The following is a 15,633-nucleotide window of genomic DNA, read 5'->3' as shown; positions in this document are numbered from 1 at the left end:
AGAAGCATGGTGTGAGTGCGCAGAGCAAACGCGAACACGTCACACTCGATGAGCGCGTACACTTGCGGCTAACACTGGCGGGAGGAAACTCGGGAGCAGCAGCGAGCGAAGTGGCCTTCGTACTGCCAATCGCTTCAGTGCAAACCGAGCGCCAGGAAGACACAGCACGCGCAAAGCTGCAAGCCGCCGACGCACGTAGAATGCTTCAACGCAGACCGCTTTAAAGATACGGCCGCGCGCCCGCGCACATGCCATATGCGCAGTAGTACTCCTATATATTGACATGTGTACTTGTTTGTCTTTATCGGGCGACACGTTTCACCGCCTAACAAATGTTATCGCACAGCGCAGGACGCGCCTGCATGTATCGGAAGTTTCTGGAATGTTTTCGATGCTTCTATCCGTTGTCTGTTGTGCCGAACTTTGTGTAATCTGATCGCATGTATGCGCGCCGCGAATAATGCAGAACATTGTGGAAGGCACGCGGGCCCCAGCGAGTACTCTGGAACGTTCGACGACTAATGCATAAAAGCCGCCGCGCGCTTGACCCGCTGATCAGATTTTCAAGGATCACCGAGTGTGTTCGCCGCTGTCGCCGTTCTTTGAGTGTAGCCTGTTTTTGAGGGCACAAGTTCGCCCAATAAAACGCTAGTTTCGTCTTTCTCAGTTTGGCTGCTTTCTTCACAGTCACTACCACGTGACAATATGCTCCCGCGGGGATCAGAGTTGCGCATAACTTTTCTGGCGCCACTCGCACTGCTATTAGCCGAGTGCTATCAGGGTGTGCGAGAGGACATCGAATGTTGAACTGCGCCTCTGCGAAGCCAACATTACGGGCGCGGCGCCGACTAGTTTGCGTCGGTGCCATCGAAATTGCAAATAGCGCACCGTCGAGCGTGCGCGGCACTAATCGGCTCCGGATTGCAGGTAAGGTATTCAGCGATATTAAGTTAATGACTTTGGTGAAGTGATAAGAAACACATCATTTTGACACTTGTATTCCAGTATGACGCGGGGCAGCGCACCAAACGGCACAGACCGCACGGAATGGGGCAAAGCTTTTTACGCAGTGCAATGCGGACGGACGAGAAAGGCCGGCTCTGAAAAGGATCGGGATATGCAAGGTGCGTTCGCCTTGCTTAAAGAGGCGAGTTCGGCTCGTTTGCACTAACGCAGCATTTATCTCGGGTAACACACCTGTACGCGTTGAAATGCGTACGCTTGGCATGAGAGGTCGTTCGCTTGTGCAATTTTTAGCATATGTGTGCAGCGTGACCCAGGCGTTCGACAAAGAATTAAGGACATGTTTGTGTCATGCTGCACATATATGCCAAGAATGTTAACTCACCAAATCGCCCAGTTCGCTGTATAACTTGTGCGATTGTTCTGAGTATACGGCTCTAGAACAGTGCGTTGAAAACAGTAAATACTAGAAAGAGCGTAGGTTAGGGCGTGTTGGTATTCCATAACTGAGGTTTTTAGCGCACGAAAAGGGACGAAAGACAGTGGCGAAACGAGGACACAGCGCTAACTTCCAACAATGGTTTTATTCCACAAAGCGGTAGACACATATATATATATAGGTAACACCCACAACCGTACGCATGCGCATATGTACTGATTTTTAGACAAATGAGACAGCACCGAGACGTGTAATGGAAAGTTAAGATGATATCAAAGATGAAGACCGACCATGCATAGCCAAAAAAAATTTTTGTAATAGCAAGTCTAAATGATTAAAATGTAATCTCCATCAGGCCACCCTCTGCGTCACGTTTAAAAAATCGAATGCTTTACTTGAAAGATCTATTGAAGGCGCGCTAACACACGCGCTCCCTAAACTAGCAATCTTTGCCGCTTCAATAATCTCACGTGTTGTTTGCGCTGGGCTTCTTCCTATCACCGTGCACTGTTTATAAATGGGACTGCACGCATGCTTTCTGCAGTGAAAAGCCAGATGCCCCACTCCTCCAGTTCGCACATCATTTGCGTGTTCACGCAACCTGTCATTTAGGCACCTTCCCCTTTGGCCGATGTATTTTTTGCCGCAGGACAGGGGCAGTTCATACACGATATTGTTCACACAATGAACGTAGCGTTCCTTGTGATTTGTCCGGCAACTGGGCTTCTCAGAACCACAGTAGCTGGCCTTGCACAAGTTGGACAGCTTGATTGGCGCTGAAAAGATGACGCTAACATTTGCGTTATTGCCAATCTTCTTCAGTCTGTGCGAGATATCCTGGATGTACGGTATGATTGCGCGTTTCTGCTTCACTCTCGTATTTCCCCGTAAAGTGGACTCCTCATCCTGTCGTCCGCGTTTTGTGGTCTTTAGGAGACCTTCGGCCACAGCTGTGATGATGTGCTGCGGGAAACCGGCCTGTTTCAGGCGATCCACTTGCGCCATAAAACTGGACAAACACTTGTGAGGACATGAGCGGCGAAGAGCATTCATTAGGGCTGACTTTGCAATCCCCCTCTTAACCAACTTAGAGTGGCCTGATGAAAATGGCAGTAGCGGTTTTTTCGCCCTTGGTTCATATGCCCAGCACAGCTGGTGTCCCTCAAAAAACATCTTTAGATTGAGAAATCGCAAAGTACCATCCTGTGGCGTTTCATGCGTAACAGTGAGCGGTTGTAAACACTTGCTGAAAAGATCTAGCACTTGTGTGACATCAAGACAAACCTCCCCGCAAGGGCTTGGATCGAGAAGAACAAGGTAGTCGTCAACGTACCTATACACCTTTTTTACATTTGAGTTTTCTAATTTGGCATCCATTATCCTGTTTACACGAACAAGATAAAGGTCACTTAAAATTGGCGCAATACAGGAACCAATGCAAATTCCTTGTTTTTGAAGATAAACACTTCCATCCCACTTGGAGAATGTCGAGCGTAGATACATGGACAATAGTTCAAGAAAACCCTGTGTGGATATGCAGATGGTGTTTGCAAACTTCAGTTCATCGTAAGCATCAATAGCCTCTTGAACACATACTAATAACTTATCATGTGGCAGTGAATAATATAGATCTTTGACATCTATAGAGAAAGCTTTCAAATTGCTGCCTACATGCGTCTTCAGGTACCCTATTACTTCTTCCGAGTTCTTGGTCAGAAAAGGATCATCCACTGCAAGCAACTTCAACTTGCGTTGAAGGAAAAGCCCTACGGACTTTTGCCAAGTTCCACCTTCCGACACTATAATACGCAGTGGCCATTCTGGTTTATGGGTTTTGATCGAAAAAACATTTCAAGGCTGTCAGATTTTTTACTTTCGATTTCGCGGACCAGTTTACTCAGGTTTAATTTCTGACAAAGCTTCTTAGCTTCTAATTTCACTTTCGCAAGTAAGACATCTTTCTTGCTATGAAAAACTGAATTCAAGGCCTCATCTGCCTTCTGTTTCAACGAGTTATGTGGGATGACCACAAAACCACCTTCTTTATCTGCAAGAAGCAGTGCCAAGCTATTCTCGCGAAGGAAATGTTTCACACGTTTTAAGGGTACGACTGGCCTGGATAGCTTAGCTGGCGACACAACATCCACACCTACTGAGATACACCTTCCTACTTCATTTTCCTCAGCGCATTTTGAAACGTCTCTAACCAAGGTTAAGAGTTCAGGAGCAGACAATTTTGGTTCAACAGCAAATTTTGGTCCCAGCTTCACATGTCTCGGTGCTGTCTCATTTGACTAAAAATCAGTACATATGCGCATGCGTACGGTTGTGGGTGTTACCTATATATATATATATGTCTACCGCTTTGTGGAATAAAACCATTGTTGGAAGTTAGCGCTGTGTCCTCGTTTCGCCACTGTCTTTCGTCCCTTTTCGTGCGCTAAAAACCTCAGTAAATACTAGCAAATACAATTTTCCCGCTGCACCCTGGTTTTTCTCTACGGTGCTTCTTTTTGTCGCTGTTCTGATTTTTCATGTGACATCGATTGATGTGCTGGCGTTCATTGTTTTGCAGTAAGCGAAAACATCGTGCGCTCCCGTCGATGAGACAGCTGTGATAGCTTGAGCATTTGCCTCCTGCCATATGTGTCTTGTTCGATCAGCCTTAGTCGACGTGAGAAATGCAAATTTCTTTTTGTACGTTTAATAAGCGCTGTGTTATAGTAAAGTGACCTGTGTAGTATGAAGAAATAAAAAAAACATGTGTTGTCATATTACAGTCTGCAATGCGTGTATAATTACTTTGCAAGTTAGCCATCTTATGTTATTAGTGCAATAAAAATAACCTGTTGTTACTCTTAATAACTTGGTGCCTCTCTAGTGGCCTTGAATTGTGCCCCCAAGGCTCCACGAACCAGCACTGATCCCCTGCTACCCCCAGACATTGCTCATCCATTCCTTTGTACGACATCAATTTTATCAATAAGCTCGTGCATCTTTAATCTTTTTCAACTTGCAGATTTTCTGCTACGAAGCAGCTGTTAAGTTTGCGGTAGGAATCATAAAAATAAGCTTTGCATAAAATGTGCGCATGTGAACATTTGAAATGATTTTAAATCTACGTGTCTGCACCTCATATATCGAAAAAGTACAGCTGCTGTGAACAACATATAGTGATGAATGCCGGTCACGGTTACGGGCACTGACATAACTGCAGGCGCGATAGTTCTCTTCGCGACGATCATTATTCGTCTGATTTTGGCAACCTAAATATGCTCACATAATTGTCCACCACACGTGAGGGAAGTTTTCTTTAAACACCCTTTAAAAGATTTCTTACCCCCCCGCGTCCGCGTAAAATCTTCATGTGCATGCTGAAACACATCCCATCACTTTTGTTGCAAGGTACGGCGCGTTTTCACGCCAACTTTTATGCTGTTCGAGCCACGGGCGTAGTGAGGATTTTTTTGCGAGGCATCGAGCGGGGTCCTACTCCTTATATGTACGTTCGTGCGTGTGTTTGTATATGTGCGTGTATATATGTACAGTCAACGGCAAAAGATTGCGAGATGCGCGAGCGCGTGGCAAAGCTACCCTCCTCCCCTTCTAGCGGTGACCCCTGGCGTCGAGCCCAACGCCTGCACGCATGCGCGTCCCTCCGAGACTGCAATCGTACATGTTTCCGCGCTTCTTCCTTGCGCGCCGGCGATATCCGAATGTAGCCGCGAGGTAGCCCGCTTGCGATGTACGCTGTGGCGACTTCGACGGGCGAAACTGTGTGAAACGTGTTTAGAAGCGTGAACTTGCGGGCGCCACTGCGGCTGCTTTTTGTCGAGTCACGAGCGCTGATGCATAGGGCCGGCCTGGTGGCGAACGCAACAAGTCATTTTTTTTTCTGCGTTGCACCTCTTCGTGGTCAATCTTCGTTGTTTCTTTCTTTTTACGAACGCTGCGTTCTACTGCAAAAAAGCGTGGCAGAAGACGCGCTCGGTAGAAGGAGACCTGCAGGACGAAAATAGACAATTGGTTTCCGTTGTATAAACGAAGTTCTGCCCGTCGAAGCCGCCACGGCACATATCGTAAGAGGGCTACCTCGCGGCTACATTCGGATATCGCCAGCGCGCAAAGAGGAAGCGCACAAACATGAACGCTTGCAGTTTCTGAGGGACGCGCATGCGTGCAGGCATCGGTCTCGACACGACACCAGGGGTTCACCGCTAGAAGGGGAGGAGGGTCGCTTTGCCACGCGCTCGCGCATCCCGCAATCTTTTGCTATTGACAGTATATACAAACTAAAAATTTCGGAGGGGGGGGGGGTGGCACCCTTCCGCTTACGCCAATCGTTCGAGTTTAACCTGCATTAAATAGCGTCAGCTTGCTCAGCGCTTGCGAACAATTGGGGCATGAAGCTCGCGACCAGGAGACAAAACAGCTAATAAAATACCGCGCGGCATTTGACTCCTGCGCACGCAAGCCGTGGCTTCACTGCAGACCTGGAACATAAAGCAGACCTATGCGCAACTCTGCTCCCTGCGAGAGCAGATACAGGGACACAATGCGCAGTTGCAGCCGCAGTAGAACGCCGCCTCCCCCACTCCTTCTCGTCGCCCATCCCCCCGAATTCGCGACGGTGGGTGCCTAGCAAGGTTCGGTGCGTAGCGCGCGACAGAAGACGCGTGCGCACTCGCCTCTTCCCTCCCTCTCACGCGTGCGAGATTGAGCTGAGATCGTAGGCTCCCCTCGCACGCTTTCCCTGGCACATACAGTGTATTGAGCGCGGTGACGTTGTCATCGCCCCTGTACTTTAAACGGAACATCACGGTGACGGCGACGCCGACGGCAAAAACGCGCTTGGGGTATCCACCTAATTGCTCTAACAATATAAATATATATCTGATGATGAATACCTAATGTTCCATTGGAAGACAGAATCAAATAAGGCACTTGTAAGGAAGAAGAATGTAATGCATGTCCACGTCTGCCGCAGACTTCGTAAGGATATGACGTCGCTTTCAGGTCTTTCGCTATGCACAGCTAGCAAGCTGCACATTGAGCCATATGGAGCCAGCGCAGCACGAGTCGTTACTGAAGTGGAGCTTTACGTTATTCAATTTTCGATTGTCGCCTCATGTTCTCACGACGTCATCTTGGAATGCGGATTTTCTTTCAAGTTCTCATGCCGTCACTGACAGCGCCCATGCCGAGGTTGTGCTGCTACCACTTAGTCACACGCCGTTTCGAGAGCATCCTCCTACCAAACTTGTCACAGAAGACACTGACATACAACGGTGGTCGTTTGTCATCATCACCATCATCATCATCATCATCATCATCATCAGCCTGGTTACGCCCACTGCAGGGCAAAGGCCTCTCGCATACTTCAACTACCCCGGTCATGTACCGATTGTGTCCACCTTGTACCTGCAAACTTCTTAATCTCATCCGCCCACCTAACTTTCTGCCGCCCTCCGCTGCGCATCCCTTCCCTTGGAATCCATTCCGTAACTCTTAATGACCATCGGTTATTTTCCCTCCTCATTACGTATCCTGCCAATGCCCCCCATTTCTTTTTCTTGATTTCAACTAACATATCATTAACTCGCGTTTGTTCCCTCAGCCAATCTGCTCTTTTCTTAACCCTTAACGTTACAGCTATCACTCTTTTTTCCATAGCTCGTTGCGTCGTCCTCAATTTAAGTTGAACCCTTTTCGTAAGCCTCCAGGTTTCGGCGCCGTAGGGTAGTACTGGTAAGACAGAGCTGTTATACAATTTTCCCTTGAGGGATAATGGCAACCTGCTGTTCATGAACTCAAACTGCCTTCCAAACACACACAGTTTTGGCAAGACGTTTTTCAGCCATTAGCTTTGTTGATACTAATTCTACTTGCTTGGGATTGGATTTTCATATTTTTGTGCTTCAATATCCCTATTCGGTTCCACTTATGATTGTGTACACAGGGTGGCCAGTTTCTCTAGAACAGTCTAGGTCGTTTGTGACCGTCCCCATGTCGTTTGACTCTCTTTGTGGCGTGCTTTCTATGCCGTCTGACGTCTTCACCCGTTGCCGAATGATTCCTCCGACATTCGCTCTGCTTGATTTCTGCGCCGGTGCCACTCTCATGTGTCTTTATAACCCAACGTCACTCGGGCTTCATTTGTTACGCCACGAATGTCTTTTCTGTGCTGAGCCGGTGCACTTACTCTTCAATACGCACGGACAGCCACCTACCGCTTCGGCACCGGTATAGACCCTGTGCCTTCGGCTTCATCCCCGCTCCACTTGACTACATTCATCGAAGGTAACCTTATTCCGAGGCAGCGTGACAAGTTTCTCCGTCTCCTTCAATTCAGAGCTTTCATTGATTGCCACACTATTTCTTTGGGTGGAGCGATAGTTGTCTCGCACACCGTCGACACTGGATCTCCTGCTCCTCTGCTGCCGCGACGTCACCGGATTTCGGCCACAGAGAGATGGGCTGTTGAGAGCCGGTGACCAACATGCTCACTCCCGTTGTCCGCGATCTTCGAGTGACGTTGACTCAGAAGCCAGAGCTGTTATCCGGGCACCTATGCGACAACAAAACAAGATCATCCGCTCCACCAGCCAAACTTAAAAAAATGCCTCAGACTCCCATTCCTTTGAACAAGACCAAATTACATACGCTAGTTACTGCCGAAAGATGTAAAAAGTGTTGCTTCTGAGTTCTTCCTAACGCTTGTTCATCACATGACAGTGTCACTGAAGCTGCAACTTCCTGTACGCGGAAGTTTTTCGTCATTTCCAATAGCGACGTTCCAGACGCAGGTACAGGACACCATACACTTTATTGTAATGCTTCGTGCTGAGACAAGGTTGCCTGTTCAAGGCCAACGCTCCGTGTATAACTCAGCACGTGTTTCGCGCTGGCTCGAGAGATGGCGCCAGACTGCGTCACCAAGCCGGCATTGTCCGGCATGCCGTGGATGGCTGTTCGGCCGAGAAGACACTTGCATTGAGGTTCAGTTCATGATAGGATCGTGTGCTGTGGTGTGATGTGAGGTGTGCCGTTGCGGACACGCACTGCACCCGCTTGAGATTGCGGCTGGTATCATCTCCAACCAATCTGCTTTGCCGGTGGCCATTTCGTGCTTACGTCTACTCTCGATTACGGGAGAGTCATAATTTTTGTTTTTGTTTTTGAGAAAATACACGAAAATAATAACGAGCAGATATTGTTCCCAAAATTAGTGGGCGCTACTGCAGGCTAACTAATGTTTTATTTATTTATTTATTTAATAATACTGTCAGCCCGTGAAGGCCCATTACAGGAGTGGAAAATACAAACACATACAATGATACTGTATGATAACAAAAAGCAAGTAAATGAACTACTGCAGATATTTCAACAGGGACGCGAATCAGTTTAGATTCTATTACCCCTTACAACCCCCCCCCCCCCCCAAAATAAGAAACAAAATAAACAGATACACCTTTGGCAAAGTTATGATATACATATTAGTTAGCGGCAAAAAGAATAACGTGTACACATTGCAAAAATTCCTCAACGCATGAGGCCGACATGACAGAGTCGGGGAGCGCATTCCATTCCGTAATACCTCTCGGGACAAAGCTGTACTTCAGTCACACCAAAATGCTATAAAAGAATTAAAAGGGAAAATCCTTGGATTACAAGGGAAGTTATATATCTAAAGAGAAGATTAAGGCGAAAACGTGGGGACTGTTCGAGGAATCCAACCCCCGATAAGAAGATCTCAATTCAACACATCACACCCCCTCAAGTCATTTCTGACTTGAGGGGTTGTGATGTACTGGCTATGACGATGTCTGGATATTTCATTTGTCGAGATTTTGAAGAAGTTGTGTTTGTCGACAAGCAAGTGACCATTAATCATAAGGTGAATTAGTTTCAGTCGCTCCTACCTGGTACGTAAGTCTAGCGGAGGTAAGTCGGCAAGCTTACAAAGTTCAGTGGGGGATTGGCAGTAGCCATACTTGTTAAATATGAACCTTGATGCTAACCTCTGGATTCTGTCAATCTTTTGTTGGTTGGATTTAGTGTAGGGATCCCATACAGCTTTAGCATAGTCCAAGATAGGACGTATTAGGATCTATAGGCTAAAATTTTGACCTCAGGTGTCCACGCACTTATATTCCGTCGTAGGCTCTAGAGCGCTTTGCTGGCCTTACCACATACAGCATCGATGTGTTGATTCCATCTGAGGTCAGAAGTGAATGTTACTCCTAGATACTTATGTTTATCGACTCTGCTAACAGTTATGCTATTTATATTGTAAGGATAATGCAATTTTTTTCTTTCTCGTTATGGACATAACAACAGACTTCGCTGCGTTTAGTTCCATCTGCCACTCGTCACACCATTTTTTAATTATTTGCAGACTAGACTGTAAATTGGCCTGATCATTACTATCCCAAATTTTATTATACATCACACAATCATCAGCAAACAGTCTGACAGGGACGCTAGTATTACTGGGCAAGTCATTTATAAAGATCAGAAATAAAAGAGGACCTAGGACACTTCCTTGCGGAACTCCGGACACAACACGGGAAGGGCGTGATGTGCACCACCCGAAATCAACGCATTGTTCTCTAGAAGAAAGGTAAGATGAAAACCACTGAGTGTTTGCGGGGCTCTGAAATACAGAATTAATTTTTATGATTAACTTCGGATGGGACACTTTGTCGAATGCTTTCGCAAAGTCGAGGAAGATTATGTCTGTTTGACAACGGAAGTTTAACGTTTCAGAGAGGTCATGTACAATTTCAATGCGTTGGGTGGTTGTTGAGAGCTGTTTTCGGAAACCATGCTGTCCAGAAAAAAACAAGTTGTATTTGTCCAAGTAAGAAACTAATTGTTTATTAATAATGTCCTCGAGGAGCTTTGACCACGCGCTTGTAATAGAAATTAGTGTGTAATTTCGCACTTCCGCTGTACTGCCACTTTTGTGTATAGGTATGATTTTTGCGCGTTTCCATGCTGCCGGGAGGCAACCACTTTCAACAGAGGACTGAAAATTTTTAGTTAGGTATTTAGAGTTCCATTCTGCATCTCTACGTAAAAATTCATTTGGAATGCCGTCAGGACCAGGGCTCTTCTTAACATCAATATTCAGCAGAAGATTAAAAACGCCTTGTTCATTGATTTCAGTGTCTGCAATGGGTGGTCTAGCAGCTGTGTAGGCTACATGAGGTGTATGACCATTAACTTCAGTAAAAACAGATGCAAAGTAAGCATTAAAATTATCAGCTTGCATTGCAGCAGTACTGCAGGATTCTGAGGATAACGGTTTTGTGGATGGGTTGACATACCGCCAGAACTCTTGGGCGCCTCATTAAGGAGCTTCGTAAGTGTCACATTATAAAAGTTGTCTTTAGAGTGTTTTATAAGGCATTTCAGGTGATGGCTCATGTGTTGAATTGAGATCTTCTTATCGGGGGTTGGATTCCTCGAACAGTCCCCACGTTTTCGCCTTAATCTTCTCTTTAGATGTATAACTTCCCTTGTAATCCAAGGATTTTCCCTTTTAATTCTTTTATAGCATTTTGGTATGTAGTTTTTAATACAATCCATGACCGTTGCAAAGTAGTAGTCCCATAAATCATCTGTACTAGTATTTGACTCAAAGAGATGAACAAAGTGGTCGAAAGAACGCTCTAAAAAGTCTAACACACCAACTTCATTGGCAGAGGAAAACTTCAAAAATGTTTTATGAAGAGCACATGGGTATGGTACAGGTCCTAAGCTTAGAATGCTTGCACCATTTTATGGTCCGAAAGACCATCCTCCGTTTTACGTATTTCTAGATATGGTATTAAAGAATTTGACAGAAAAATTAATTCAATTATTGATGACTTCGTCTCACAGATTCTTGTATAATCTGTCACTACCTGGTTTAGGAGGAGGAGGAATGAACGTTTATTGTAAGAAACAGCGAGAAAGTGTCCTTTCTTCGCCCTAGGTGGGCGGCTCTCTTAGTCCAGAAAGCCGTTGGCTAATGCTGCAGCCCGGGCCCGGTCCACCAGACTTCGCTGATCTTCCAGGCTCTGTGCCTTTAACATTGCCTCCCACGTTTCTTCGATCGCTTGTAGCGGTTCTGAGGCATCATCTTCACTGTTTTTCTCGCGGTGCGGGCACACCAACACCATGTGTGGGAGCGTGTCTGGTACGTCACAATACCGGCATAGGTATGAGAATTTGGTGGGGTGCATTCGGTGCATGATAATTCCATGTACATACGTATTTGTTTGTAGTCTGCGGAGGGCGGTGGCTTCTTCCTTGCCTAATTTTGGATGAGGTGGAGGATATTGTCTTCTTTCCAGTCGGTAATGTTGCAATATTACGGCGTAGTTGATGGGAATGTCCTCCACCCTCGTCGCTTTCCGGAGACCGTGCGGCAGGAAATCCCGGCTGGTATGCTCTCGGGCGACAGCATGTGCTGCATCGTTTCCTGCCAGGTGTTCGTGGCCTGGGGTCCATGCGACGTAGGTGTCGGGTAGTTCTTGGCGTCTTGTTATTTCTTTGAGAATCTTCACTGCTGCGGCAGAAATTCGGCCTTTTCGTAAGTTTCTACATGCTGTTTGCGAGTCGCTCAAGATGATTGCTGTGTCTTTGCATGTGGCGATGCCGAGGACGATGGCCACTTCCTCCGCCGTTTCTGGATTTCTGGCCGGTATGGTGGCAGCGATTAGCTCCTTCCCTTGATTGTTGGTCACGGTAATTGCGTATGCTCTTCTACCTGGGTATTTTGCCGCATCTGTATATCTCGTGTTGGGGTTCTCTGAGTATTTCTTGCTAAGCGCCCTAACTCTTGCTTGTCTTCTGTCTTTGTGGTATGTTGCATGCATGTTGCGAGGTATTGGAGCGACTGAGATAGAGTCACGAAGAAGTGGCGGCAATCGAGCTTTCGCGTCTGAGTCTGCTATGAAGTTTTCGCTGTATGCGAGCTTGCGAAGTACTGCTCTTCCTGTTTGAGTCAGCTTAAGGCGTTCCAGCTGGCTGGCTCTGTGCGCTTCGCTCATTTCCTCCCAGGTGTTATGGAGGCCAAGTTTGAGGAGTGTCGTGGTTGAGGTCGTACTGGGGAGTCCTAGTGCGCTCTTGATTGCTTTTCTGATGATGATGTTGATTTTTCAATTTCAGCTTTCTTGAGGAGTAGATACGGGGTGCCATATGTGATCCGGCTTATAAGGAGTGCTTGGATTATTTGGACGGTTTCTTGCTCTTTAAGTCCTCTTCTTTGGGTGGTTATACGCCGAATGAGATGGGTTACTTGTGTTAGGGTCTTCTGAAGCTTCGGAAGTGTAGCTGCCCCAGAACCGTCTTTATGTATTGTGAGGCCAAGGACGCGGAGGGAGCCAACTTGAGGGATATCGATTCCATTGAGTCTAACGTTGGGATCTGGAGCGACGTAGGCTGGTCTTCCCCGGGTCCTTGCCTTGAGTATAAGTAGCTCTGATTTTTCGGGGGCGCACTGGAGACCGCATTTTGAGAGGTACTGTTCTATCTGATCGATTGCCTCTTGGAGAGTAGTTTGCTGTTGGCCGGTTGTGGACGCTTTTGTCCATAACGTTATATCGTCGGCGTATATTGCATGGCTTAAATCTTCGATGTCATCGAGTCGTTGTGGGAGTTTAATCATTGCGAGATTGAACAGCAAAGGTGAAATGACTGACCCTTGTGGAGTTCCTTTGTTGGGCATTTCGAACTTGTCACTTCGGATGTTGCCTATACCCACCGTAGCCGTGCGATCTTTGAGAAAGTCGTGTACGTATTGGTAGGTCCGGATTCCGCAGTTTATATCTTGGAGATTTTGGAGGATTGCTTCATGCTTCACATTATCGAAGGCTCCTTTTACATCTATTGTTAAAATAGAGAACTTCTTGTGGCGCTCTAGGTGGTCCAAGAGGTCTTCCTTGAGCTGTAGTAGTATATCTTGTGCTGAGAGGAGCTGTCGGAAGCCAAACATTGTGTCGGGCATGAGTCCTGAGTCTTCGAGGTATGTGGTGAGGCGATCGTGAACCATGTGTTCGAGCAGCTTTCCAGCGCAGGAAGTAAGGGAGATTGGTCGTAGGTTGCTGATTTGCAGTGGCTTGTTGTGTTTTGGAATCATAATTACTTTTGCGTGCTTCCATTCTGCTGGGAGCACACCTTTTTCCCAGCAGTTATTCATGTAGTCGAGGAGTCCATTTAGGGCCTTGTCTGGGAGGTTTCGTAGGATCTTGTTGGTCACCTTGTCATTTCCTGGCGATGTGTTACGGGTCAATTTGGCAAGGGCGGCATGGAGTTCAGGAAGCGTGAAAGGGCTATCGAGGGTGAGGTTTGGTTCGCCTTTGTACGGTAGGGGATCGGTAACCTTGGGGGCATTGTCTCCGACAAGTTTACGCTTGATTTCTTCCAGAATTTGTTTGTCTGTTCCTGGATGGGAGTTAATGATTTTCTTGAGGTCATGTCTTTGCTGGGTCTTGGTTCTGGTGGTAGCTAGAAGGGCTCGCAGTATATGCCAGGTCTTCTTCGTGCTGAGTGTGCCTTGAAGTTGGTAGCACAGTTTATGCCAATTCTGCCTGGTGAGCTGATCTCCGTATTCTTCTGCTTGCTTTGTTATGTGAGCGATCCGTCTCTGCAGTTTGCGGTTAAGTTTCATCTTTTTCCACCGCCTCAGTAGTCCTCTTCTGGCATCCCAAAGATGTAGGAGGTGAGAGTCTACGGCCGGCGTGTCCATCGTGAGTTGGATGACTTTAGTATGCTTCTCCGCCGTCTTGACCACTTTGGTGAGCCACTCTTCAATGTTTTCGATGTTTTCTTCTATGTCGTCTTCTCGGAAGGCCTTCCAATCCGTCAGCTTTGCCGTTCCTGTTCTACTCGGCTTCTTATGGTGCAGGATTTCAAGCTGATGGATGTGGTGGTCGCTGCCGAGATTTTCTTCCAGTCGGGTCCATTCCGCCTTGGATATTCCTACTGTAAAGGTGAGGTCGGGATTTGTGTCCCTGGACCCACTGTTGCCTATTCGGGTCGGTAGTTTAGGATCATTCCAGAGGGTGAGGTGATTTTGTTGCGCCGAATCGTGCACTCGCGCTCCTTTCTTGGTCGTGTGCTGGTAACCCCATGCTGTGTGGGGGGCATTAAAATCCCCCATTATTACGAGTTTATGTCCTTTAGATAGTTTTCTGGCTTGCGTAATGAAGTTTACAAAGTCGGATAACGGATCCCTGGGTGGGCTATATAAGCATAGTACGTATAGTCTTTGGTGTGTCTTCTTCTCAGGTAGCACTTCCACTAGGGTGTATTCCACAGTTGTTCCCTGAATTGTGTGATCCTGCGTGGTCAGATTTTTCTTCGTCAGGATGGCTGTTCTGTGAGATCCGGTGTGTGTATCATATCCCTGTATGCGCAGATTGGTGTAATAAGTTTCTTGTATAGCGATGATATCTGGCTGTTCTAGTTTGGTCAGTTCTTGGAGGTTTGTTCTTTTGGTTCGGATAGAGCGACAGTTCCATTGCCACAGCTTCATTGGGAGTTGTGGTAATCTCTTCTTGGTATTACTCGCCATCTTGTTCGATATCGTTCTCTTCGCCCCGGGCCATGGATTCCGGTCTGGCTGCATTGTGGAGGTCTTTACGTGCTTTCTTGCGAGCCGTGTCGGTGTTGTTGAGTAGCTTTTCTACTGTGGCTTTCGTTACGTGGTTCTGCTTGGCATAGGACATGAAGTTGCTGAGGTCTTGGAGGGTAGCATGGATAGGGGCCAGCTGAGCGGTGATGTGTTGCAGGAGCTGTTGTGTTATCTCCTTTGCAAAAGTGGCCATGGCCTCCTGTATCTGCTTCCGCACCTCCATTGTTACGATTTCCTTGATTCTTTCTTCCGTAAGGGGCGGTGGAATGTTTGGAATTCCTTGAGGTTTCGAGGCTTGATTGGCGGTGTTTTGTTCTTTGCACCTTTGTATGAGCTTGTCAATGAGGGCTTGTTGATTTTGGAGTTGTGCTCGCTGGTCTCGTTCGGTTTCCGTGGGCTCTTGTGCTCGTGTGTTTCCTTCTGCAGCGTCTGCATACGTGACTCGCTTTTGTGGGTTGCGTGTACGGGATCCAGATCGTGATCTTCACCGGGGTCCATCGTTTGCTTGACCACTTGTTGATTTGGAGTGACTTCTGGATCTGCGTGGACTCTGTAGTGAGGTACTGCTTAATTCGGATAGTGCCGGAAAGTCTGAGTCTGAATT

At 47.0% G+C, this 15,633-nt stretch overlaps 2 protein-coding genes across 2 annotated transcripts in view; both read right to left on the bottom strand.

Annotated features, from left to right (window-relative positions):
- The window catches only part of LOC142576586 (fatty acid synthase-like), a 285,463-nt gene that overhangs the window by 171,944 nt on the left and 97,886 nt on the right, over window positions 1-15,633 (bottom strand). The gene's annotated exons all lie outside the window — the stretch shown is intronic.
- Window positions 135-3,247, bottom strand: LOC142573847 (uncharacterized; the record flags this gene model as incomplete). Its single annotated transcript, XM_075683077.1, has 5 exons — window positions 135-176; window positions 1,982-2,215; window positions 2,276-2,575; window positions 2,687-2,926; window positions 3,074-3,247. Coding segments are annotated over 5 exons (990 nt in total), but the record flags the coding sequence as incomplete, so codon positions are not given.

This window comes from Dermacentor variabilis, chromosome 3 (assembly GCF_050947875.1).
Source record: "Dermacentor variabilis isolate Ectoservices chromosome 3, ASM5094787v1, whole genome shotgun sequence".
In the NCBI taxonomy this organism is placed as follows: domain Eukaryota; kingdom Metazoa; phylum Arthropoda; class Arachnida; order Ixodida; family Ixodidae; genus Dermacentor; species Dermacentor variabilis.
Note: the sequence above shows the minus strand (reverse complement) of the source record. Positions and strands in the feature narration are given on the sequence as shown.